The sequence below is a fragment of the Lepidothrix coronata genome, unplaced genomic scaffold (assembly GCF_001604755.1).
Source record: "Lepidothrix coronata isolate B3197 unplaced genomic scaffold, Lepidothrix_coronata-1.0 Scaffold35, whole genome shotgun sequence".
Lineage (NCBI taxonomy): Eukaryota > Metazoa > Chordata > Aves > Passeriformes > Pipridae > Lepidothrix > Lepidothrix coronata.
In genome coordinates, this window is record NW_016690215.1 from 6,062,005 (window position 1) to 6,089,837 (window position 27,833).

Sequence of the window (27,833 nt, forward strand, 5' to 3'; positions counted from 1 at the left end):
AGTCCAGCACCTAGCTTTACAACTGTTACTTTAACTCCATATTTTTACTCAGGAGTTAACTGTTATTAAGTATTTGCAATAGAAAATGTCACAGTAAGATGAAATACACACTGTGCCCAGACTTCTTATAAAATACAAGTACTCCTGACACCCATTTCTAGAGCTGTAGGATCATTTACATACACTGCTATTTGCCTGATTCGGTTATTAATCTAATATTCCTAAATGGCAGTTCAGAAGAAATCTCTGGTTGCAATCCTAACACATCAAATACAGACATGATATTTCCTAGGTATCTGAGAAGGACCACCTTCTGGATGTGCGAAGCGATCACTTTCCTTTTATTTATGTATACCAAAATGTATTTTCATATGCAATGACAGCTTAAAATAAGATGAACAGAATTTTAACCAAATGCTGGCACAGCATTACTTTTATGTCCCTGAATGGCAACTCATGTTAAGCTGTATGTCTGGAAAGCAAAACAATATCAACTATATGCTGTACAATGCAGTAATACATATTGTGCCCTGTATTTGCTTACAATATAAAATGCAGCTATTTACTTTTGCCACACAACTATGCATTTAACAAAACAATCATGACCTTGTAAAGAGATGTTTAACAAATTCTTTGTGCCTCTGTCTATGCTGAAATCTAGCAAATGCATTCCTGTTCTCGCATAGTAAAGACACAGATAATGTTAAATACATAGCTACTTTCAAGTCAACAGGTTCTAGGACCACAGGTATGAGTTTTGGGACACTGGACAATCCCTATTCCCTTCCAGAAGGACATTTACTGGACAAAGAGTAACAATGCAATCAGCTCCAACCACTTTAGGTTGCACTATTGAACCACACGCATCAAGTACTACCTTATCTCAGCATCTTCCTACCTGTGTACGCCAGAGGAGCAAATATTAGCAGCATTAACCATTAAGGGGGGGGAAATCAGGTCCCACCGGTATTTTTCCTTCTGCCTAGGGCTGAAGCTGCTTTTTTCAATAGGCAGGACTGCAACAAAGCCCATGCTGCCTGGACAGCCTCCTCGAGATAGCAGCAAATAAGGAGGCTGCTATTTGCATTTGTTGATTTAAGAGAGGATGGGGGGAGCGCAAGGGAGTGGGAGACTGCTAAAGTAATTCCCATATTGTCTGCAGGCTGTATTGACAGTGATCATCAGTCACCTGCTCATACTTCCTTCAGCCCGGCCTTCAGAGGGAGACCAAAGGTTACACCGGGTCACAGGATCTGGAGGGAAATGAAAAGACATGCAAAATCAAGCTGCCAACCCACTGCATCTGTAGACAGAGTTATCCCCACATGGCCACATGTTCCAAAAACTAAGACATTTTAATAGTCTCATGAGAACTTGTTAAAATATAACGATGAAGAGAATAGAGAGGAAAAATGCCAAGCTCTGCTTGCAATTACTGCAGTATTTAGTTGGGATATTTACAACCAAAAAAGCACATTTGCCTTTTCAGGATGCTGCTTTGCATCACAAAGGCCTTCTCATTTGCACAAACAAAATCAAGCATTTGTGTCATGTTGCTCTTCTACACAAATATCCACTGCTCCAGTTTATGGAGTGGGATGCACAGCTTTCCTTCCTAAGTGTCTTATTTACACCCAAAACCTGTACTGGCACTCTCAATAACCAAACAGCAGAGACCACACTATACAGACATACTTCACCATAGTAACGTTAGCAACTAAACAGCATTTTCAAAGTTCACAGACCTCTAGTTATACTGCCATGTTTGTGTGGGCTATAGGTGACTACCTTCGTGCAACTCACAAACAGCTTTCATACTTTCAATCACTTCTCTTTCAAAATATTCTTCTTTTTTCCCCCCCAAGCAGTTCTGTGAGAATGCCAACACCTACAAACTTTGTGTCCAGTGTACATAAGAGAAACCGCAAATCCTGTATCCTGGAACTCACAGCCTAAAGATGTGTGGCTGCAACTCAGCCCTAGTTAGGACAAGCAGATCCACTGCAGTCAACTGAGCTCATTTGCATGAGAAGGACATGACAGATTAGACTTCACATGAGGGCCAAATTCTACTTCACAGAAGCAAAAAAACTGCCCAGACACAGGCAGGTCTGCAAAATTTGACCCCAGAATATTATCTCCAAGATCTCTTGCCAGAATAAGTCAGATATTTAAGGCAACTGTGAAATCTGAAGTTACTGAAACCTCTAGTACTTGGGAAGGGAAGGGAATGGAACAGATGACAGCTCAGAAGCCTGAATTCTCATGCAATTCTAATTACTAAAATTCCCTCAAATAATCCACAGTGACAGTTTCACTCCATGTTTTTATGCAAAGCAGGGGAAAAAAGGTTCAGATTTGTAATATTTAAACATTATAAATCTACTGTTCAGTTAGTGTCACCGAACAGCAATTACAAGACAAGACTTAAAAAAGCTCAAGTGAAATTACACAAAGCAATATAGGGGCTCTCTTTGCTGTACATTCTGTAAACACAGCATTGCTACCTGAGGTGAAGGTGCCAATTAGGACAGTAAAAACAGCAGTTCACTGTTTAAACTAGGTTTTCTTTCGAGATGGAAATTATTCTATTTGTACTGTAGCATTGTTCCTATGCCCCCACTGATACACAAATCCAACGTTCTTCTGAGAATATAAAAACTAGGTCCTTCTCTCATCTACAGCTGAAGAAAATGAGGCAAAGAGATTAAGCAATTTACCCTAAATCCATGTGAGCATTCCACAGCAGAAGTAATGGAAATATATCTCCCGAGTTCTAGCCTGGAATTTTAACTATAAAATTAACCTTCTTTAATACTGTAAGTTATTATCATGATAGTTTTGACAACTGGCAAAGGAAGTGGAAAAGATTAGCAATTTTTCAAAACAGCTTATTGCCAAGGATTATAAAAATTTATGTCCTTATGTCTCAATTGAACAAGAGAGCCATACAAAAGCATAAATATCTGTAATACATTCCACCTCTTTCTATCTGTGTTTGGATTACTTCTGATTAAGAGGTAGCTGCAAGATACTAATTGATATGTTGCTATGATACAAAATCAGTTAAAAGTAATTATTTTGCTATCTAAAAAGCAACACTGCACTTGGAAACTCCAACATCCACCTTGGCAAGACATGGACAGTACAACATGCAATTTTCCTCTTTCTAGATTTTAGTTTCTACTGCCAGTATAATAAAAGAAAGCAAAAAAATCTCTTGCTATTTTCTGCACAAATTTTTAGCCTTTCACAGCCTTGAAAGGTGAAATGGAGGGCTCCAAGCAACACAAGACAAAACTGGAGGAAAGGAAAAGCATTTCTCTCCTCCTGACTTTGCCAGGCAGCATTGTAGCACCTTCAGTCCCTCATCCCTAGCCCTAGTCTCCCATATTTTCAAGAGACAGGCAAGACAGACCCACTAGAGAATTGACTAGCAAAAATATCATTTAAGGTGCATCAAAACCCACTGCTAGCCAAATTAACACATAACACTTTCAAAAAACCCCACTTTTAATAGCTCAGCTGGGGCAAGGGATGTGTGGGAGTAGGGGGTACAAGCAAAACAAAAGAAAAATTCCTGCAAAAGTCTCTCAGCTAGTGCCCAGAAACCAAGACCTTTCTAGTCTCACCCATCAACAAGCACTGCCACTGCAACCACATCAGCAAAAAAACCCAACCCAAACCAAACCTAACTAAAAAAAAAAAAATCCCCTGTATTTTGTTGATAAAAATCTGAGAAGAAAAACAAGGAAGAGAACTAGTAAACACCTCATAAACTATTAAAGCAGCACAAACTTGAGTTACCTGAAGAGAGTTTCAGTGTGCTGATGATGAATCTAGCAACAAGACTAGCAAAGCCCAAGCCTACACTCAGGTACAAATTTAACAAACTGATTTTTTACCCCATCATTACTGATTCTGCCCTGGTTTTGCCATTATTTTTCCCCAAACACCATAAGCAGTATGAAAGGTGAGCCCAAAATGAAATAATAAAATGCAACAAGCTTCAGAGGAAGAAAAAAAATATAGCATGGATAGCGCAGTGCCACAATTTGTTTTGTCTCAGTATCTGAATGACAGCACTGATACTCTGGGCACAACTTATATGTACTAACACAGATTTGGAAAAAATACACTCACAACCACTTGCTGTGGGGTTTGGCACAAGTAACTTACTAACTCTTTACTGCTTAGTTTCCATATAAGTAGGGTCTTGTATTACTCGAGCTGCAGGTAAGAGGTCTGTACAGTAGTACAACTTTCTGCTCTGAGTATACTGAAATACCTGAAGTATAAGACCTGAACAAGTGCAAATAAAAAAAAAAATTCCACGCAGCAGTCAAAAATACATGTGTTGGAGTACTTCCAATTTACAAGAAAATTACAACTACCTTATAAATAAACATGGTAAGATGGTAAGGGAACCAGACGTACAGTAAGGTCACAGCTTTGGGAAAGGCAAAACCTTTATTTAAGTGATTACTGCACTGTAGCAGCACCATCCAGGCCTTGCTGCAGGATGTCAAGAAACATTAATACCAAATAAAAAAGCTTAACATTTGAGAGAATGTGGCAAATCAGATTTTAGCCTGAAGCACTGAGGAGTTTTTCATGTACAATTCTGAAGACAGCATAAATCTGCTTACTGTATGTGCCTGACTTAACTACTGTGACCTGCTCATGAAGAGAAGCTGGCTGCACTGACAGAAAAATGAAACCTCCAGTAGTATGGAATTGTACCATTTCACCTTTTTTTTTCTTTTATGAAACTTAATTACCATGCTTATCTGATTTTTTTGCCTACTCCAAACAACGTAGTCTTTTCACAGACCTAACTAGCTCTGTCTGAAGTTTTAGCACTTCTTTTGTTTCATCTGCAAACAGGGCAGTACTTACTTAGGTTTATATTGATGTTGCACAATCATGTGCAACAATCATGTGCAACTCAGCTGAAAATACAGCACAGCTATTTTCACATAATTTCATCAGTAACAGAGAAGACCATCTCCAGTATCTAGCTTGGTAAAATCTACCAAAGTAAGCATTGAGAACATGAACTGAAAATTAAATAAAACTAAACTAAGAATTCATAAAATAGACAAATCATCATCATCATCATCATCATCATCATGGCTAGGCTTCACAAAAAAAGATTTGGGAATGAGATACTTTTAAATCTCTGCTTGAGCCTGTGCTATTCTCATTGCTGCAGACAGCTTTTGAAGGAGACCTTTAACATCACAGGCTGATTAGCGTAATGAAAGAAGATTGCTCTCACTGACAATAAATGGACTGAATTGGGAGAAAAGCAATGAGGGAACACAGGATGTGGAAGAGTGGGAGACAGAGAGGGAAAGAGGAATATGACTAAGGATAAAAGTTACAGTGTATCACTTTTTTTTTTTAATTACTTCATTGTCTTCCTTTGGTCCCCCAAATTTTTCTCCTGTAGAGCACAGAGAGCAGTTCCTCCTTTATGAGTTCTTGCATCACCTTCATCCTTCAAAGATCCAGCTTCATAAGGCTGTGGGGATCATGAATATATAGAAACTGATCCCTCTCCAGAGGTTGCTCACATCTTAGTGATGGATACTACTTTATATTAAAATCAGTCATGACTTGTCCCCAGTTGTTCTTTTGTTTTTTCTCTTTTATGGAAAAGAGTTTACTTCCATTATAAACAAAAGAGGTGGGTTGCCTAAGTAACTGCCATTTGCATATAATAACTAAACAGTAAAATAAATTTCTACAGAAATAGCAAATAGAAATTGTTCTGAAAATCTCCAGTCATCTGCCACGTACTTCAATCATAAGCCTCAGACACAACTAGCTACAGAGCAATACAAGAGTATTCTTAGGCATAGCTTTCTATTATTCAACTGAGTAAAGTAAAAATTACAATCTATTCTGGTTAAACAGAAAAGCACAATACATTTGGCCTAGAAAAAGAGTGAATAAAAAAAACGATGCAAAAGATATCAAACTTTAAAAGCCTTCTTAAAGCATATGAAAAGCAGAAGTTATATGGACCCAAGAGATGACTGAATTTCAGAATGACCAAATGCAGCAGGTAATACTAGAGCAACAAGACTATGTTTTTTTGCATTCATACTCATTCAAGGAAGCACATTATATCAGTTCATTGCTCAGTAGTAGTCCAAAAACCGCAAATACCAATTCACAAGTAACTATGGAAGGAACAGAAAACCTAACAGAAGCCACCACTATGTCCCTAAGTTTCAATACCTTGTGCATTTCTGGTTCCAGTGGCTCAAAAATGCCATAGCTGAAAAGGAAACAGTAGAGAAGAACAAAAGTGACCAGGGGAATAAAACTAATCCCAGAACAACAAAAGCAAAATCTTCCTGTACAAGTAGCGGAAGTACAAGAAGCTATTTCAGTACAAGAAACCAATGACAACAAATTGAAGTACGAGCAAGAAACAGGAATATCTCCTTTTCCACAGAACATACACTCAAGTAGAGAACTCCTTACTACAGGATGTTTTAAGTGTCAGAGGTTCAGATGGCTCCAACATATAATTGAACAGATTAGATTAAACTCCTCTGGGAGGTACTCAGCATAAAAGCATTATTCTGGGCTTGGAAGGTGCTGAGTTATAGAGGGACAGATACTAGGAATAATTCTGCAAACTTCTCTCCTATGTGCCTATGCTTTTCTTCAGCCAGTGCTGAAGAAAGCCTGCTAGAACCTTCGGACTGGTCCAGCATAGATATTATCATGTCAAACTCTTTCACCTGCTATAGTTCACAACAATATTTATCGGTGACAAGTCATCTCTAAAAGCACATAAGTGATCAAGAGACACAGAAAAAATAATCAACTGCATCCTTTTATTAACCTTGAGGCAGTAGGTCAAGCCAACATCAAGCAGTGAATTAAACCATATACAACAAATTACTACTATCGGAGATATGTCTAGTGAAACAAACTACAACATTAGCTAAGCACAGCTTCTAACAGTATAAATACTGAATGCTACATTTTATACCACTGTACACATATCCTGACATCCAGCCAGGTCCACTTAAGTCATGTCTTCTGGTAAGGACCAAAGACAAAACACAAACACAAAGTTTAAGGCCTGAATGCTATCAAGAGTTGGTCTAAAACAACTTCTCTACATTATCTTCTACTAACTGTGTCTTAGTTCATGAGCTTATCTGTCTAATACCAATGAGAGTTACAGAAGATACAGCTATGAAGAGCAAATATACCACGTAATCTGGTCTGAATAAACTCGCCCACATCCAAGAAGCTGGTGTCTAAACACCTCCCAAGGCAGACGTCCTACGTTCTCTCTGGGCATCCTAAAAGGCTAAGACAGTAACCTAAATAAAATAAAATCTTTCCTAATTTTCATATTGTCCCTCTTGCTGCATTTCATCTCTCTTTCTAAGGGTTAAATTAGACCCCAAAATATATCTCATGGCAGGAAATTGTTGTCCCAGGTATGGATGAAATTTAAAACATCCTTTATCACATTCATACTTAGATTGCAGGACATTGGCTTTGCTTGTTCCCTAAAATCTGAGGCTTTTGTATTTTTTTAAGCTCTTTAAGTAGTCATTTAATACACTTAATGTTTTCAGGAAAGGTAGTTACAAAAATCAAGAATATTTCTCATATTCACTCTGACATTTAAGCCACTCTCAGTCAATTATTTTTCACTTTCTATTAAGGAAATTTAAGGCAGAAATACTAAAGTAACCTGCAGGAAAAAATTCCAGACCAGAATAATACTGCAATATTCCAAGTGAATCCCTGCAATATAGTATCTGTCATACTTTCTTCCTTAACAGGAGTAGTCAATATTAATGTGACTTAATGAAGAATCCTGACAACATTATCATGTTACTGAATTGAAATGACTTGATTACACTCTTCTTGAAGCTATTACTTACATCTCAGTAAAGGACTATCATTACAGTTCTTCAGTGGCTCAAAAGCAATCAAATAACAGCGAAAAACATAACCTGAGAACAAAAAATATTTCATCTAGCTATGTAAAATCGACAAGTCTGCATAACATCCACAAACAGCACAAAAAATAAGCACACAAAACAAAATAGATATAACAAATTATTTATGCTCAGATTGGTGAAAAAAGGAGCACACAATTTCAGTAAAACTGCAGTTAACTTTGTACTCACTTTTATAAGCAAAAATACAAAATCTCCAGCCTGCACCTCTCTGCACTCAGTTTCTATCACATGTCCAAATTTCTCAGTTTTGACTACAAGTCTGTAAGAATCTTACTTAAGGTTTTATTTATGCCTAAAGTGTTTTCGTTTTCCATAACAAAGCAATAGTATCCTACCTGGGTAGGTATTTCAAGTCTTCAGCAAATTTGAACATACTCAAGAATTTTGTTTGGTTTATTACCTGAACAACTGGATTACATAATCAGCTTTACTAATTGTCGAACAATTCTTTGAGCTCTATCAAGCACTAATCAGGCAAGAAAAATTCTATACATATTACCTCAAAGTAATGCTGGCTTTTCAGTAGTGAAACTAGAGTAGACTAAACAATTTAATAATACTTCTTTCCAGAAGATGAAATTGGACTGAGCAATCTGAACTGTCACAAAAATACCTTCTAAAAATTCTATGCCACTTATTTACACAGTCCCTTTTGTATACCACAGAATGGGTAAGGCTGGAAGGAACCACAGTGGGTCATCTGGTCCAAGTTCCCTGCTCAAGCAGGGTCATCCCAGAGCACACAGCACAGGATGGCTCTTGAACATCTCCAGTGAGGGAGACTCTACAACCTCTCTGGGCAATCTGTTCTAGTTAGTGCATAGTCACCTACACGTTAAAGAAATAATTAACTTATCATAATAAGACAACTCATTCATGATCTCTCAAGACAAGGTCAACCCTCTGAAGAAGCTGAGAAAGACACTTCAGAGACTGGGAGCACTGCAACATGAAGACTGAGGTCAGCTTGGTACCTATTAGATGACTTCTGATCGAATGTACGTCATCCTCACCTGACTTTGCCTTTCCCTCTCACTGCAGGTTTGCACCAGCAGATCATCCTGGACAGTACAGCTACACACAGAGTTGCTCCCTTGCTGAAATCCGCCAAAACGGACTAAACTCGGTTCCAGGTACTATGAACACTGGCAGTAACTACAGACAGGCAGGTGAGGGCAAGGATGCAGAGGTGCCCTTAACTAATTTCAGTTAGATTGTCCATAGAGTTCTTGATTTGCTGGCAAAAGACTGAGAAAAACAATGGGGATGGAAAGGGCAGAAAACACGACTGATTTCTTGCCTTCCTACTTCTACTCCTTTGGTACTTCCAGTGGGAGTTCTGTGACACCAGTGTACTTGTTTCTTACTCACCTAACACCAGTTGTGAAAATTCTCACTGAAAACAAATTTTTCTGGTTAATGATATTAAAGTAATTAATTAAAATATGTTTCCCCTCTTAAAAATCTCTCTTCCTGACAAATTTTATGGGATGAGGATAGAAAAAGCTCAAACAGTTTGACAGAAAAGCCTTACACTACAGAAACCTGACAAGTGGTCCCCAGAGTAGTAAAGGGATTATATTCAGGGATATCCCTCTTGATGCCATCTCCCTCCTTTCAAAGGCAGACAGCTGTATGTTACAAAGCACAGTGGTCATTCATTAAAGGGACATTATGACCCAATCGACAAACATCCTTAAAGGCAAGAGGATGACAAAGCATTCAGAATAGGCAGCTTCAAGACAGAATTTTTTAAGTATGAAGGAAGAAACAATAAATACGTAGTTTAGACCTTAAATCATTACAGAAGGAGAGACTACTTTACTTTCTTAGCAGTTAGCTTAATATAAAGTGCTGTGGCAGCCAATATATTAGTATCATCAAACTGGAGAGTTTATCAATAACACAAACAGCAAATCCAGTCTAAATCCAAGATTTTTCACAAGCACACAAAAATTAGAGATCATCAGAAGTCCTCCTGATAGTATTACATAAATATGTTCCCAATTTACTATGAACAGGCAAAAACTGTTTCCCAGCAATTCCTATTAGCTTTAAACTACATAAAGAAAATTCAACAACATTTCATGCTCGTCAGCTACTCACAAATCAAATCTTCAGTGTTATCTGCATACAGCCAGCTGGTTTTTAAAATCCTGCTGTAATTGAGGAGAAAAATAATTAAGCAATATTATTAGTCATCTTACCATCGTTCCCTGGTGGTTGTAATGCATCTCCTGTCAAGCTACACCATCCAACTGGGAAAATATCTCGAGAATCACATCTGCACCAATAGTCAAATGCTCCTCTCCAGCCATCGAATGTAACAAAAACTTCATCTCCTTTAACATCTCCAATGGTTGCTGGGCAAATCAAATATGGGTTCTTTCTGTCTATAGCTTCAAGTTTCATTCCAACTTTAAAGCAGTTTGGCACAGGTTTTGGTGGTTCCTACAAAAATAAGAGCAGAATATCTGTATTTCCATGGCCTCTTAAAATAAGAAAAAAAAAAAGAAAACAACTGTTTATTTTTCCTCAACATCCTTACTACTTATACTCACTATTTTCAAAAAGTTATAGCAGACATTCAAAGAAACTTATACATATTGCAATTTTGCCTTTGCTCTTCTGTATTACAAAAATCTAGATTCTATTCCCACAGAGATAGCTGGAATAATTAGCAAAATTCTCCATGACAGAAAGACCCTGCTAAAAGTATTTACATAAGCAATTGTTTGCACCCAATACATTATGTCTGGGCAGCAAGACAGCAAAGACACTAAAATGAAATTATTACATGCTAATAAAGAATAGGATGTTTGCAGAGCATGGATATTTCTGGGGAATGATAATTGTCTGGTAAAAGCTTTACCTCTCAATTAATCCATGAAAAATTCATTAGCATTGGACATTATTTATAGGCATCTGCTAACTTAGTTGGCCTTAGACCAATTCCAAGTGGACAAAAGAAAAACAAAAATCAAGCCTATGCGACCAGCATATGTGTACCTCCAGAGCAGGAGCTGTGATCCAATGGAACACCAATCGCCACCTCAAGAACCTTATTATTCAAACCCATCTCAGATGTGTTAGCCCAGAGAAGCATGGCTCATCACACCTCAGAAAATTTATATAATCTTAACAAATTATAATTATATGAAGTTAACACCAAGTTAACACCAAGTGATATGATTGCAGGTCCGAACTCAACTGTTTGATTTGCTGCCATAGTTGTCAATATCACTCTCAGAATCCAAAATGAAGACACTCAATGTGACAGCAGGGTTTTATCACCTCAACAAAAAATTGAACCAACAAGTCATTTTAATATTACTGTTGTTTTTATATAGTTTCTCCTGTTTTACGGTAACTTACTCAAGAGTCATGTTGAAAAAACTGCTATTTTCAACTACTTCTTGCTACATTTTAAATGATATGTGCCCAAGGAAAATGTTTAACAAAACCCTTCCAAGTACCACTGTATTTCAACAGCTCTCATTCCCCATTATTTTTTTTTAACTCCTGTGCACAATCACAAGTACAGTGCTGCTAAGAAACGTGATATGCATTATATTTAAAATCTGTGAGACAAAAAATGAGCAAAAGCAATATTTCTAAATAACACATCTCAGTCTCAGCTCAAAGTAGAAAAGACGGAAAAGAAATGCCCATCTCAATGGACTAGTAGTGGAATGCTTTCTGTCTAGCTCTGTAGCTTGTCAATCCAGTCCAAAGTAATTTTAAATAATAGTCTTGTCTTCCCTGTCTGTGCTGCAGAAAACAGGGTAATATCTTGGCATTGTCACTAAAAAATGTAACCATGGACCAACTGATAGGAAGTTGTTTACTAGAAATGCTTTTCTTCTTACCTTCCTAAAGAATGCTGCAGGTGCCATTTCAGCTCCATTGAGAGTTCTTAAGAGAAACGTTGGCCAAGATGATGCATTCATCTGGAACCCTGAGTAACAAACAAATAAAAAGCCCTACTTTCAGTTTGTAAAACACAATAGGAGGAGAAGGATATAATGTCTGTTTTACTAATGCCTCATTCCCTCTATTTTAGACTTGGCCAAAATAAAAGCAGCCAAGAAGGAATGAACACGGTCACTTTTGGTACAGAAAGCTGTGCAGTGCATTTGCACTCTGAGTCACTTGCCTGCAGAATCGCTCATCATACGAAGGGATATTATAGATAAACTTCTAGGATTTAAGGACATGCAAGTTCTAGCACAGTAGTTCATAAGGTTGTCCCACACAGTTCCTGACCAAAAGAACTTCCCCAGCCCAAGCATCTTCGCTTTCTCTTCAGGTCTGCTTTTTTCCTCTCATTCTAAAACAACATCCTCTGTTCCAGCTCATTTATTGAGGAGACACCTTTTTATTTTTGAGCATCTTGTCATTCTTTTACCAGGCCACAGACAAAAAAAAAAAAAAAGAACAATTGGTTTCTTCTCCCTCCCCCATTAAAATAAATACATAAATAGCCATAAAAACCAAAGAATGCCTAAGAGTGAAGAAAAAATACAATTATTTTAACGAGTATGTGTATCATATTGGAAAACATAAATCAGAAGATCTTTCTACTTTATTATTCTTCATTAACAAGTGAATAAAAAGCACAAACAACAATCAAGTATGTTCAGATGAACAACCTTATTAAGCAGAAAAAAGGTTTGGCTGAAAACATTCTCATTCCACATAATCCTTCCTCATAATCAACTACTTTTCAGTTAAAAAGACAAACAAAAACCCCAAAAAAATCCTTTTGCTTTCTGTGCTTTCCAAATAAATGTTTTAAAGTAATGAGTAAGATAACAGACATAGTGGACATTTTTTTCCTGTATCTTTAGCAGTTATATGTCTGGCATAGTTCTACAGAAAAATAGACATAACAGAGCAAATTGGAATTTTTTCCATAAAGCAAATAGTACCAGAATCTGCCAGGAACTAAGTTCCCTCACAGCTGAGCCTCAACAATTCTCCTAAAAAACTAAATCGAAAGGCAGAACATATCTGCAATTCTTGATAAGTTAAATCATTTACTCATCTAAAATTGGATTATATGCTATAATGGTTCTTTAGCTCATAGCTTTAAGCTACCTTCCATTGAATAAACAGTTTTCATGTTGGAACCACCTATGCAACACTCAAATTAACATAAAGCTCGTATGTGATAAATGGTGTCATAATTTGAAGACTGCTGAGCTGATTTTTAGGTCTGGTTTCATACCAGAGTCTTTATACAACCTAAACATGTGTGGTTACTGAAACGCAATATTCCCAGCTAGCTTGCCAGAAAACAGATACAAGCAAGACAGAGGAATGACAACTAAATAAAAGTTTCAATTAATTTCATTTGGCCTTAAAGTTGTCCTGGTAAAACCAAAGAAAATGCTATCTGCATTATAATTTGTTCAGAACATTAAGATCTCAACAACAAAACGCTCACCTATGGAAAACAGAGGCTGGAAAGGGAGCCCTTTGTTACAATAATCACTTTCTCAAAAACTTTATGTAACATGCATAATTAAACCCATGTAAAAATCAGGTAGGAGGAACTGTTTTATCTAGTTATTATGATAGAAGCAGAACATTAGTATCCAGAAGGTTCCCTACTACTCAGAAAAAAAAAAAATCAGTTGCTTAAATGTCTAACAGGAGGTAATTATACACCCAATTAGCTCCCAGCTTTGCCCAGGAACAGGATGCTGAACAAGTGCCAAAAAGGCTTTTTCAAAAATTTATCTAGGTATGCCAGAATGTTTGATTGCTGGAATTCAGCCTATCTCTAGAAAAATCTAGGGCAGGAGGAACAAAATAATAGCACTCACATTCTTTTCTGAATAACCAGCAATTGTTCAGTGGGCAGGTAAGCTTACATGCCTGGGTGCAGGAAAACAACCGCTTGTGAGGTGCTGCACAAACAGCCTGATCAAATAGGAGTAAGAAACAGTATCTGAGGAGAAGGCATCAACCTTTCTACTGATGACTGTGGAAACTTTCACTTCTTAACGAATTGACTGCCCCCATTATACATAACTGGAGTTGTTTTATTCATCAGACTGGTTCAGAAACACATTTTAAAAAGCGCCATGTTCCTGAAGCCATATATCTAACACTGTACATATGTGCAGCTGAAGGAACTGGTGTACTCTTCCCTTTTCCATACTGGTATCACTTCATTCATTCTACAAGGTTATATCAAGAACTTTAGAGAGGTTAAACTCAGAAACTCCTCAAAAAAAAAAATAAAATCTTTTCCCCCAACATCAAGAATTTTCAGTGTTTTCATTCAAAACCTCTATATATCCACAGGAAAGAAGGGGAAAAAAAAAGCCCTTCTGGGCTTAAACTGTATCTATCCTAATAATATTTTTCTAGACTGGCACCCTGATTGCATTGCTTTTCTTGTGTTCTCAAAGGAACACAACAGCACAAAAATCTACCCCTATAATCTCTGTGAAGTACCTTAATGGTTATGTCAACTGCTCCTCTGTCTGTCTCTCTACAAGCAAATCAAGTTTCATGCTGTAGTGAAATGAGACTTTTTACTTTGTTTTTCAAACAGAAGAACTAGAAGTTGCTAATAAACTGGGATGACAAGTTTCTGAGAGGTTACTAAGAGAAATAATGCCTATCCTCACTAAACATCTGATGAGAAATCTGTAAGAATTACTGATGACACCAAACCAGAAGTAGGTTCATAACTACAAGATGGAATCCATCAGCCACTCATTTCTGCACGCAGTTAATGTCTTATATTAAGATCATTATTTCTCGCATCTTCTAAAAATTACAGAACGGGGTAACAGGTGACAGAGTGTTCAGGTAAATTTCGGCCATTAATTTTCCTCCTTCTTAAAAGCAAAACTATTTTCAGACCAATGTGAAATCTTTAAAGACTTCCACATGTAGAAGTTTAAGCTATAACAAATACAGTACAAGAATGCAGATCTAAACATACAGGTTAATCACAGCAAAGAAAGGCAACGTCACGCTTTACTACTCCTAGTAGTTTATTCAAAGTTAACTTCGACTCTTCATCAGCTAGTGAGGAATTCCTTTGTACAGTTCCCTATTTAATAAACTCCCTCAATAAGACTAAGCCCAAGCCCTATTTCTCCGTTTGGGGAAACACACTGTGTTGTTACCCATATTGCTCATGGAAGGCAAAAGAAATTCTGCATGCTATTTTTAAGCATAAGAAAGCTACACCTTCCTCACAAGTGTTTTGTTGCGCTCACAAACTAGCTATGACAAACTGATCTGACACCCCAGGACGTGTGTCCATTTGAGGTGATGAGAATGACATGCAATACAAGACCGCAGTTTGCTAGAGCTCTGGAGTGCTACTTTTCCTACCTCAGAGCAGAACGTTGCAATTCCACACTAAACCAACCCTGTGCTGCCTTTCCCAGAACACAACCAATTCACTCAGTGCCTGAGGAAATATTCCAACTGCCCTGCAGGGACGTGCCTCCAGCAGCCCTGCCAAGGCTTCCGGGGCCGGTAGCAGCCAGTGCCCTCTCCTCGGCTGATTGGATGCGCTGATGAAGAAGAATATAGGGGCAAGTTCCCCCAGCTCTTTCCAAGGGCTCCCAACATGAGCACACATGGCATCGTGCAACAAAACACTGTACACTTGTAAGGCAGGTTACATGTGAGGGAATATTTACAGAATGGGCACATGGCTCTGTATCTTATTATTAAGAAAGTTGTCAGACACTCCCATTTAATATTAAGGGACTATTAAAAAAAAAAACAACAACCAACCAACAAAATCCCCCCCCACAAAACCAACAAAAACGCTCATTCTTATATCAGAAGAATCAAAAAATAAAAAAAAGTCACAATTCAACTAGCCTGAAGTAGTTTGCTTACCTCTTTTTCAATTAAATAATGGTTTGGCGAAATGTTAATACTATTGAATAGTCAAGCAAAAAGGTAAATTCAATGTCATGAAAGCAATCCTCCACACGCATTCATTCAGAAGCTTTGTTTCTTACCCAGCGGAGGCTGGAGCATGCCCCCTTTCTTTTCACAGGTCCCAATGGGTTGTATGTCTGAGGAATCCACAAGCCTCCAAAAGTCATTTTTGTTGTCACTTCCATCCAGCCGCAACCTTAGCCTGGCACCAGTGATTCCAATGACTGTAGCTATACAAACTGAGGTAACATTGCGAGGATCACGGGCTTCCAGTTTCATACCAACTTTGAAATCGTTCGTAGGTGGAATTCTAGACTACAGTAAAAGGTAAAAGACTTTTTCTTATTGATGTTAGCATTGTTAAATTTACCAGTCAGTTCAATATACAGCTTTCATCCATCCAAATGTATCATATAAGTGATAAATACGAAGAAACTTTTGAACTTCAAGTGTTTAGCAGCAAGTCACAAAAGGCAGCTGGATAACCTACCAACTGCATAAACATGACTGATAAGCCCACTAAGAAGGGTAATATCTGATGAAGATATGAACATAAAGACGGGGAGCCGTGACTAATACTTTAAGTGAATGGAAAACAAGGACATCGGGAAACATGACATTCAACTCAAAAAAAAACAAAAACCAAAACACAAACCAACACACACAAAAAAACCCCCCCACCAACAAGGTTTATTATTTTTCAATTAAAAAGAAATAGTTATCCTCACTGTAATATTACTTTGGAGATATAAAGAAAATTTGGACCCTACTGTCCTAGGCACTACAAAAGCTCAAGGTAAGAGTTTCTGCATCAAAAAAAGCTTACAATACAAAGAAAGAAGAGAGAAAAATGAGTTAGTGCTAATATTTTACAGAAAGAAAAAACAGTTCTAAAGTCATATAAAACTTCTATGCTAAGACAAAAGCTGCAGCTTGTGCTTATTCCTAGAGAACTGAATATAATCAATAACATACAATGAAATGCCAATTTAATTAGCACAGGGAAAAAATGTGACAAATGCCACTTGGTCTTTGTGCAGAACTTTTTGTCACACGCTAAAGATGAACAAAAAAGAATAGTTTTTACTCATGTATCAACACTACTGGTAGAGATTGACTGGATCACAGTCTGATTATTTGCCTTCTGTGGAATTGTAGGCAATGACATCACCTAACAATGTTCAAAACTCTGTATTGAACAAGGATTTAATGCTTCTCACTAATTCTCTTTAGATGTCTCCTAAATTTATGAATGGAATGTTTCCCAACACTATAATTTAAATTCTATTTGCACTTTTGCAAATAACAACAAAATCTACAGTGTATTTACAGAGAGCAACCCGACCTTTTCTCAGCATCCTTTCAATGAGATAAGTAAGTCAAGCACTGAAGTTTCTCTTAGGAGATGATGACTATTCTCCTATCACGCTGAAAGCTCTTTTCTGCAATCCTTCAGTACAAAGTTGTTTTTGAATGCAGACACCAATGTAAGCAGCCTTTTCCATGACATTTAAACCCAGTAGCTATCCCATACAGACTAACATAATCTGACTTCTAACACAGTAGGAAGGTAGAATACCCAAAACCATGGGCATTCACACTCACAGGATTCCTATGTCCCCTTCTCCTGCCCACCTGAGCAGGTCAGGCAAGGATCCCATAGTAAGCAGATACAGGTGCGCTTATCTGTCTGGGGACACAGGAAAAGACTGAACAAACCTGCTCCTGCAACAAGTATTGGTGATATTTTTTCTCCATCACATTTGAATGTTTGAAATACACCTTCCTCTACTTGCTGTGTTGTGCAGGTGCACTATTTACAACACACCCTAGATCGACAGCAGGAGCCCTGGAGGAGCCCGAGTTCAAAACCCAGCGGCAAGCAACATTCAGTGAATGCTGAGTGCAGCACCTGCTGCACTCAGACAGCAGGCTGTCTGAAAGGGGAGCCTGAGCATATTAAATTTAAAGGGCAATTCAATTTCAGGATATTGCTTGTCAAGCTGTTATTTTCTACTACCAGGAAAAGCAACAGAAATTGAGAAATTGGGGAGTTTGTTTATTTATTTGCGGAAAAGGTGAGCTTGTTTAAATACCAATAACTCAAGGCATTCTACTAAAAAGGTAACTCTTCCATGCTAGTTTGCCCTTACAGAAAAATAACAAAACCCCACTCAGTAACAGCCTTGTTTAAAGTTCTGCTCAAATCACAAGGGACTGAGCTTTTACATTTAAAATTTTCAACTGCTTCAAAAAAAGTTTCAGGGCAAGCAAATGGGATGTGAAATCCACTGAAATTTTAAGTAGTAATTAAAAACAACTTAAAGCAACAGATAAAATACCTTCTAAATTAAGATAAATACTTTAATCAATTTCCATTAGCTGTCTGTGCCTGTATCTTAAATTATGGTAGAGGCTTTAATTTATTGTTCCCCAGGTCATTTTTAATTACTATAAAATTTAAACTTTTAGAATTCCCACAAGTCACAAATTCTGGATATAAATGTCAAATTGAGTTTCTCTCTGCTCTTTATTTTCTGGCTGGCCACAGCAGTGTATTTATTTGCGTTATATAGATAATGACACGTAAAATTCACGTGTAACCCAATAAAAATCAAATTAGTCCTACACAAAGCACAAGCACTTTAGGTTTAAAATCTGCAAACATTATGTAGAGAGAGGATCGAGCTATGCACTAATCAACATTGCATATCACTTTCTACTTAAAGGTCGACTCTTAGAAAAACTGAAAATCTGCATATGTAAATTGTTTTGAATTTTGCTATGCACATAAATTAAAGCTCATCTTTCCAACCCACACACTCCTTAAGCAATCCAGGCCACTTTGATTCACCTCGGTCAGTGCATGTCACCTAAGCATCTCTATATAAGGTGTTATTTGGTTGTTCAGTTTGGACTTCTTGAGCATTATTAGGGAAGAGGGAGATGCAAGAAAGGCACACAGAAAGGCTTCTGAGCAGCTTCCTGCAGTAGCTACATTTCTTAGGAGCATACACTGTGGTTTATGGTCTGTGAGTATGGCATTAACCTCAGGATGATCCAGGGATATGCTACCACCCTCTGCCTCTATCCAAGCAGAGTTTGAGGTCTCTGCCTTGAGCTGGTATCCACTGTGTAAAACACATACTGTGACACAAATTTCTGAAGCTCCACTCACACAGAGTTATCGACACCACTCCTCTTAGCCATGTCTCATTGAAAGAAGCATGCAAGGGGCTCTTTGCCCTTTATCCTCATCTGCAAGGAGCAAGCTGAGATTCAAGATTTAGCACGAGGAAATGCTACCACCTGTGTTTCTCTCTCCTTATTCTCCACTCCTGCAACTACTTTAGATTCACTGAGTGACGGTTCCTCCCCTCCTCAGACTAATCCATTCATGTTGCTTTTTATTTGGTCTCCCACTGCAGGCCAGTATCATGTACAGTACAACTGGACTACCAACACACCCTAGAAGACACTTTCAGAACGTGCCCAAGCCACTAAACTAGACATGCACTGCTTGTCACACCTATTACACTTCTATCAACCTGAACTATCCAATTCCTTCAGCAACTATCTTCCTAACACAACGAGGGCATACAGACCAAACCACATCCTATTACACAGACAAGATACTCCTCAGCTTGGGAAAACACCAGCCTTGACTCCCTATACAGAGAGAAAGATGCCTGCAGAGATCGACTCAGCCTCCAGAGGGCTGAATAACTGGAGGTCATCAGCTTACACAAGATGGTACACTTAAATTGCACCTGCAAATACATACCAAACCATCAGGCGGGGGGGGAATCAGACTTGTAGGCTACAGTGTAAGATATAAAATAGTACATTAAACACCCTTTGTTATAAATCCAGTATTTCCTTTGTATTCCCATATATTCCCTTGATTTTTTTTTTTAACTTCAATATGTGTTACTCCTTAGTAAAAAGCACTCTGCTCAGAAAGAGACAAAATTAAACATATTTGAGAGATCCAGGAAAGAAGTGGTGACTAAACTCTGCTAAACACATATCTTGTAGCTAGACAGAATTGAAAGGAATCTTTCAGAAATGAGGCAGAGGAAAGGCTCTCTGACAATCAGCAAAATTTTTAATTCTCACTAAAACCATGGTACCTCTAAGATTACTGAAAAAGGTAGAAAATATTTTTTAACTCTGATAAGACTATCTGTTTTCATTAACTAGTCTTTTTTTTAAAGAAAAACAGAGTCCAAAGATACAATTTTAATGGAATCCTTAAAGTTTGGCTTGAGGCGGAAACCAAGAATGAAAAACTTCCGTAGCTCTCATCTGCCCAAACTGTAAGCTACTGATAACTAGAGATCAAAAGGAGTCAAATAGGAAGTCTAACCATAAAAGTTGCTCCAGGATCACCCTGTAACATGTATACATACACACACACTTGCAAAACTGTATCTGGCATACCTGTCTGAAACAATGTAGAGGGGCAGCTACTGATTCAGTCTCTTTCAGATAGTCATCCCAATTAAACTGTTCTGGAAGACACAAGATAAAAAAAGACCATATACACAGTTTTAAAATGGAACTTAAATTAAAAGGGGAGTTGGGGAAAGAAAGGGACAAAATAACCCAACTATCTTGTAGAATACCTTTTTTTTCAAGAATAGGATTACTCTCAAATGGAAACTCTACCTTTGAAATACATACAACCTTCAAAAGAGCTTCAAGAGTACCATTAATTCACAGGGGTGATCATACAATAGGCAAAATTAATATAAATCTTCCCAAATTATTTTTTTTTGTGGTCCACATACAAAAATATACAAGTTAGGATACTTAGATTCAAATCTCTGCATAAGGATCCTCCTGAGCATCCGTGTATAAATCACGTTAGCCTTTCTGTATCTTAGTTCCCCTAACAGCAGGATTGTTATAACTTCATATGAGTACTGGGATGATACACATTGAAAAACACACACACAGATTCTGTTGAAATGTATATTATGAACACTATCTCCAGTCCACTCGAAAGCAAAAAGCCTTCCAACGGCATCTTTGCCTCTTTTCATCTGAAGTCTGATAAAGGTTTCTCTTTGTAGAATATTAAGTATTACAGCAATTATAGGTAAACATTAAGAAACAGAATCATGGGGTTTTTTCCAGTGTTAAGAGTGGCATTGTTTATGAGCATGGGCAAGTGTACTCTGCATTTGATTTAATCAGTGTTATCAGTTTTGCATGAATGGAAAAACATGAAGTACTAACATCAAAGATACAAGCAAGCATTAATTAAATTAATATAAAGTGGAAGATAAATGCTTCAATAGCACAGCTAATATTTTTGTTACTAAATTATCTGAGTTATTTTGCTTATTTTTCTTGTTTGGGCAGCCGACATCTTTCTGATGTTCCTGAATAACAAATTACTCCTAAACCTCAAAATGATGCTGTGATGCCACCCAGCGGCTCAGCAACAGTCATTCACACAGCCCATAGCAAAATCCTTGGTGACGACCAAGAGCCCACACAGGGCTTGCCAGTAACCCTTCCAAAACCACCACTGGGCACAGACACTTAAACACATCCCTGCAATTTTCAAGAAGAGAGAAGCAGCAAAGAAACAATCAGAAAACGGCAGCATTTTTCAGCACTCACACACTGCTTCTCTGAAAGATGCATGGTGGCTCAAGTGCAGTGTGTCTCCATTAGCACAGCATTTAGACTGTCCCCTTGGCCTGACAAGATCCTCTTTTTTCAGCATAACACTCAAAGGTGTACAAATGATTTGTCCTTGGCACTGCAGAAGCCATATGACTGTTAGCTACGTGATAAGTCAGCAGCAATTCAGTGAAATCTCAAAAACTGTTAATTTGTTGGTCTGTAGTATATGTAGGCTGGTAACAAAGACATTTCCATACAACATCTTGGAAGTCTGCCTATTTTGGAATGAAAATTTTATTCATATATTTATACAGTAACACTGATATTGTATTACTTAGAAAAGGCAGGGTATGTTAACCTCAGCATATGTTAGATATTTGTATTTCAGGAAGGCAGAAATGGCTCTTCAGAGCTTTCTCCAAAAAGTAGCCTCCAGATTTGTTGCTCTTCTCATTAATAAGCCAAGGAGGGTACAAAAACTAAAGATGATAAACTTCTAGGAAGGTTTCATCTTACAGAAGTTCTTCTTGGAGCTTAATAATAAAGTTGCCACTTCAGGTTGCCTTCTGATTTACAAAAAAAATTTAAAAATTTTGGTTTTTAATCAGTTTGCCTTAACAAACTACCTAACTCAATAAAATTAAATCTAGCAAAAAGAATATGTTAGCTGTGTCCTAGCTGTCTCAGAGCTAACATGATGTAAAAGCTGTAATCATGAATCAGAACCTCTCTGTGTTAAGGAGTGTATAAATACAGATCAGAGACAGCACCTTTTACCAGGAGAAACCCCCAATCACCTCCTCCAAAAAAAATTATATACCAGCATATCTCAAATAATCTCAGTTGTTATAACAGGACTGTAAATTTGGTGGAATGACCCAAAAATACAGAGGGAAACAGTCTTATTTCTTCCAGGGAACATCTACTAGAAAGACATGTACAGCAACACAAGCAGCCAGCTGCAGATAAAGCCAAGAGTAAAAAAAGATTGCCTGGCTCTTTGCTTTAAATCCTGGCTATCAAAAGCTCTTGTATCAAGCAGAAATGTCCTGGAGTTAAAATTAGAACCTCTCCACCTGCGAAGATACACTGCATTAAATTGGAGCCAAGCTCTCAGAGATGGTGCTAATTATCATTTAATTACTGCAGTCATAGAAATAGGAGACGTATGAATGTTTGCAACATGTAAGATGCATCTCTAAAAAGACAATCACATTGAAAAAAATATCTACACAAAAGCTTCTCTGTATTCTCAGTGTGCAGAGGTAAAGAAGCAGCTGTATATATATATATATTTCTAATTCTGAAGCCCCTGAAAACATGCAGCTTCCGACAACTAGAAATTCTTAAAAAAATCAGCTCGCACTAAATGATTTAACATGCACCTCACACTCAAATCTGCAGGCTGAATTAAACAGCTCAAGAAAAACTTGTTATGCAACAAGCACAACTTTATAACCTATCAGCAAAGTGTAAATGAGAGAGAAGGAAATTTTACATTGAAGAACAAATCAGCATATACTGGAAACGGGGGGGGGGGGGAAAAAAACAAACAAACAAACAAAAACCCACATCAAAAAAAAAAAAGAACACAACAGAAATTTTATTTAAAAAAAAAAAATTAGTTTATAGTCAACACAGGAGGGAGGCTCTAAAACAGTGATTCAAAATAAGCGGCATGGGCAAAAAGTCTGATTAATTTAAAAATTAAGGAAACTGTTTATACCATACTTGCCTTCATTACTTGAAATGACCCATTGCTCTCTGCAGTGCTGTACCAATACCCTATCACTTCTTGTCAAACCTGCCAATCCTAAAGTAACTCAAGCTAAAAGGGACCCCAGGAGGTCTCTAGTTCAGCCTCCTGCTCCTCCAGGGTTCCATCAGCTTCAATGTGAAGATTTTTTTCCTTCCATCAAGGAGGAATTTCTTATGCTCCAGCCAGTTATTTGTCACTTCTCCTTCCACTGCACCTCAGAAAAGCCTGGCTGTGCCCTCTCTACAGCTGCCTGTCAGGTATGTGAAGACAGCAAGACCATCTCCCGCAAGCTTTCTCTTCTTTTGGCAGAAAAAAACATTTTCTGGTTTCCATATCATTTTTTTTGCTTACACCTTGCATTCCAGCACCTTCACTGTTTTTGGTGGACAGTCAGCCAGCCTGCTCCAGTATAGCAGTGCCTTCCTTGTACTGCGCAGCTCAAAAGTGAACATAGTTCTCCAGATGTAGTCTCTGAAATACCACAAAGCAGCGAATCCCTCCTCTCTGCCTGCTGCCTGCAGTCCTGCCGACAGGATCCCTATGCAGTTGTCATCTTTCACCACAAGAGCACACTGCTGATCCACACTCAGCTCTCCGCCTGCCAGGGTTCTAGGGCCTTTCAAGCTAAATTCCTTTCCAGGCAGCCAGCTTCCCTCCTAGGCTGCTGCAGGGCTCCGGTCTGCCCGAGGCAGGGAGGGACTCTCCATTCACCTTTGAATCCCAGGGGGCTCCTGTCATTCAGTTCCCTTAGCATGGGCAAGTACATACGAAGAGCAGTTCTGCCTTCCAGCGTACAGTCTACCCCTCCCCATGAGATGCCGCCCACAAACTGGCTTGACAGTGTGTTCTGTCCCAACATCCCATCCAACAGCAAAGTGTAAAACAGCATCAGCTCTAGCCTTGGCCTCTAAGAAATGCCACGAGCTACCAGCTGCCAGATGGACCTTGCACTGCCTGGCAGCCCAGTCAATTTTTCATCGACCTATCCAAAGCACATCTCACCAGTTTGGCTGAAAGGACACTACACAAACTGTACAGAAAGCTTTGCTGAAGTAGAGATGAATGACATCCACTGCTCTCCCCTTGTTTACAGAATCACAACAGAAGGTAATCAGTCATGTATGGTTCACACCTGGCAAATCCATCTCAGCTGTTCATAACTCCATCTTTGTCCTTTATTTGCTTGGAAATGACTTCCTGGAGGGTTTTCTCCACAGTCTTCCTAAAGACTTGTATCAGGCATACCAGCCTGCAATTCCCCAGGTGCTCCATTATTGTCCTTCTTGATAGTGGGCATACTGTTTTACCTTTTCATCATGAAACCTCCTCAATCACTATGACCTCTCCAAAATGAGCAAGAAGCCTCACAGTGACATCAGTCAACTACCTCAGCACCCTCAGAGGTGTGACACCTGCTGCCACAATATGTGAATGCCAGTTTGCTGAAGTGCTCCCTGTGTTCCACTGTACATAATGCTTCACTTTAGTGTAAGTCAAAAGTTTTTCAAAATTTAAATTGAAGATTTAAACTATGAGTTAAGCGTCACTTGTAGATTGGCAGAATTTAAGGTCCTGGTTTATTTAGGTTAGTTTAATACAGTATCACTACAGCCTAAACACTGTTTGGACAGATGGAGCACCTCATGTCTTCTCATATCACCCCAACGTTCCCTTGGCATGCATCTGAGACTTTGGACATAGAGAAGTATCTTTTCTAGTCTTCATCCCACAATCTCTCTTCTTCAAAGATGAGATTTCCTTCTAATTCTCATTTACATACTCTTGCAAATACAGTAGTTTAAGTGTAAGGCATGTCATACATCACTTTATACCTTGTACCTTCTTCTATATGTTGTGATCATTCAGTTAGAATTTTTCTCATCCTCATGTCTTTCTCTACTCACTTTGGTCTATTTTTTCACCTGTATCTCTGTGTTTCCCCTCCTCTTCAACTTTTCTTATCACACATCTCCCTGGGAACTCTGGAGACTTCCTGGATGTTAGCCCAAGGCATTGAAAGGCATTTTTCTTCATCCAGCATCAAGAGGCTTGTTCTGCTTCCTTGCCACCAAAAAGCAACAACACTGGATAAAAATTATCTTCTCATCTGTAGAAAATCAGAGATTTTGCAAGGCACTCTTCTCTGTTTGACAGAGTTGAGCCCAGGTTTCATGCGTAAGTTCAGTGCCCAGACAGTCGATTAACATGTAGCCCAAGTGGAAGAACACAGATGACTGAATAAGGTTTGCCTGCTTAGCACTGCTTCTCCACAAAGCTTTTTCAACACTTTGCTCTCTGCTGCAGGAGGTGGCAGGGACATTTTCCAGTGACTCATGAAATATGGTTATCTTATCCACATATGAAAAGCGTATTGCTGGTGGGGGGGTACCCTATGGGGCTCCGTCTGTCATGTCAGACGACATTATTTTAAAACACAGATACGCTGAGTCCAGTTTGACTGGAGCTCCTTTTACACTGCAGAAGAGGCAAAAAGACACAAATATGATTCCTTTTCTGTCTCAAAGTAACAGGGACAAATAACAAAGATGACAGGTTGCCCAGAGAAGTTGTGGAGTCTCCTTCTCAGGAGATATTCAAGAGTCATCTAGACACAATCCTGAGTAATGCACTCTCGGGGACTCTGCTTGCAGGACTAAGATGACTTCTAGCGGTCCCTTCCAACCTTGCCTATTCTGCGACTGCTAGAACCCCAATAAACAAAAAAATTAGGTCTGGTAAATGGAACAGCAGAAGGCTCTACTATGGCTGGTGGTAACAAGGCATTGTATCTTTTATATGATGTCACCACCTCAACTACCTAGCTACTGTGTTGGTATCTCAGCATGTTTGTTCAGTGACTATGCTACTCCTAAGGAACTTCTCCACCAGTACCTAAGAAAAGTCCTGAACCAGATCATCTCTCAGGAGTCAGAGGGCACAGAAATGTGAGCAGAGCAAGAGTTTAAATAACTCTGTGACATTTTTCCGAGAACTCCTGAAGAGATTTTGTACTTAGGTCAATAGTACTCATGACATTTCCTAATGTCCCAAATTTGAGCAACCATCATGAACATACAAAGGATATGTAAAAGGGTGCTGCTGTCCTCTCACTGCAGCCCACAAAAGCTAAACTGACAGTAGTCTCATGTATATGCTGCCTTATAGCACCTGTTGAGGACAGCAGAGGTTAAGTTCAGTAAGAATCTGGATTATTTCTGGCAAGTGTGTAGTTTCCTCAATTTAGTATGAAAACACAAATTCTGTTTTCAAATAATTTCTTTAAAGTAAAATTAGAATCCCAGGCAATTTAATCCAGTTAGCGATCCTAAAAACTCAGCCTATCAAACCAAAAATTCCTTCTTTGGCACCAGCAAACATATTAAGGAAAGAGAAAATAACTTCAGCAGATAAGGCATGAAACTGAGAAATACATGATGAGAAGAACAGCAAATGAGTAATGGTCTAACAATATTAATGTTTACACAGCATCTTTTATCATACATACAAAGAGTACTTGTCTTGGCTAGTAAAATAATCAAGCTCAAGTCAAGCAGTTTCAACTACCATCTTCTATACCAAAACATACTTTCCTAACAGAGTTAGACAAAAGCAATGGTATGTTTTTAACTACCCACCAATAATAACACAAGAGAGTGCCAAAAAAAAAAAAAAGGCCTCAGGAAATAGTATGATCCCAACACACACTTTTTCTTTTAGGGTACCTTAACTAATAACCTGTCAGCTGCAATACCTACCACTTTTTAAAGACGGGTTGTTTGCCTGCTGATTCTTTCCATCTTTCTCTTTTTTAATATTCTTTGAATCTAAAAGACAAGATTCCGTTACATAATAAATGTAATATTCACATCATAACAATGTCCAGCATAACACAGAATGCTTTCAAACAATACAGAATATCTTGTTCCAAATACTGACGTTCTTTTATTCATTTCAGTGCACAATCAAAGGGTACTCTAAATTTATTCACTGCACTATTTTCCTTTCAAAATATCCTGAGAAGTACACCATAAAAAAGCAGAGCTTCTGATTACTTTATATCACATTATCAGAATAAATGTAGTTGCAGAACATGTAGTATTAGCTCTACAGACAGTAACCCTGTCCTAATTTTTAATAGTTTTACTCAAACCACACACAATTTGAGATCCTTAAGATCATTGGATATCTTTATAAATCTTGTATAGATCACTTTGAACTGAGAAACAAAGGGAAAAAAAAATAAACCCACCCCAAAAGCATATTTCTGAGTTAAAGATTCCATTCTATATTTAGATTCTTGAATACTCAATATTCTCAATATTAAATTCTTGAATATTCAAAGCAGCTATCTCACTGCACATGCTGGTTATTTAAAAGAATCATCCAGAAGAATCTACCTTCCCTATGATTCATCTCTACACTCATTCAGAAAGGAGTCGGTCATATTTCATTTCTGAAGGATTTCAGCACGTATGAGAGACACAGTGGAACTGGGCAGC

At 38.1% G+C, this 27,833-nt stretch overlaps 1 protein-coding gene across 7 annotated transcripts in view; it reads right to left on the reverse strand.

The window, feature by feature from the left end:
• Window positions 1-27,833, reverse strand: part of SCML2 (sex comb on midleg-like 2 (Drosophila)) — a 70,057-nt gene that overhangs the window by 24,782 nt on the left and 17,442 nt on the right. For 6 of the 7 annotated variants that reach the window (XM_017812347.1, XM_017812349.1, XM_017812348.1 and 3 more), the window contains exons 3-7: window positions 27,090-27,158; window positions 20,379-20,449; window positions 16,016-16,250; window positions 11,879-11,967; window positions 10,217-10,460 (exon numbers count right to left, since the gene is read on the reverse strand). In XM_017812347.1, coding sequence (XP_017667836.1) covers window positions 10,217-10,460; window positions 11,879-11,967; window positions 16,016-16,250; window positions 20,379-20,449; window positions 27,090-27,158 — 708 coding nt within the window. The remainder of the gene's footprint in view (window positions 1-10,216; window positions 10,461-11,878; window positions 11,968-16,015; window positions 16,251-20,378; window positions 20,450-27,089; window positions 27,159-27,833) is intronic. The other variant, XM_017812352.1, reaches the window with a different exon arrangement.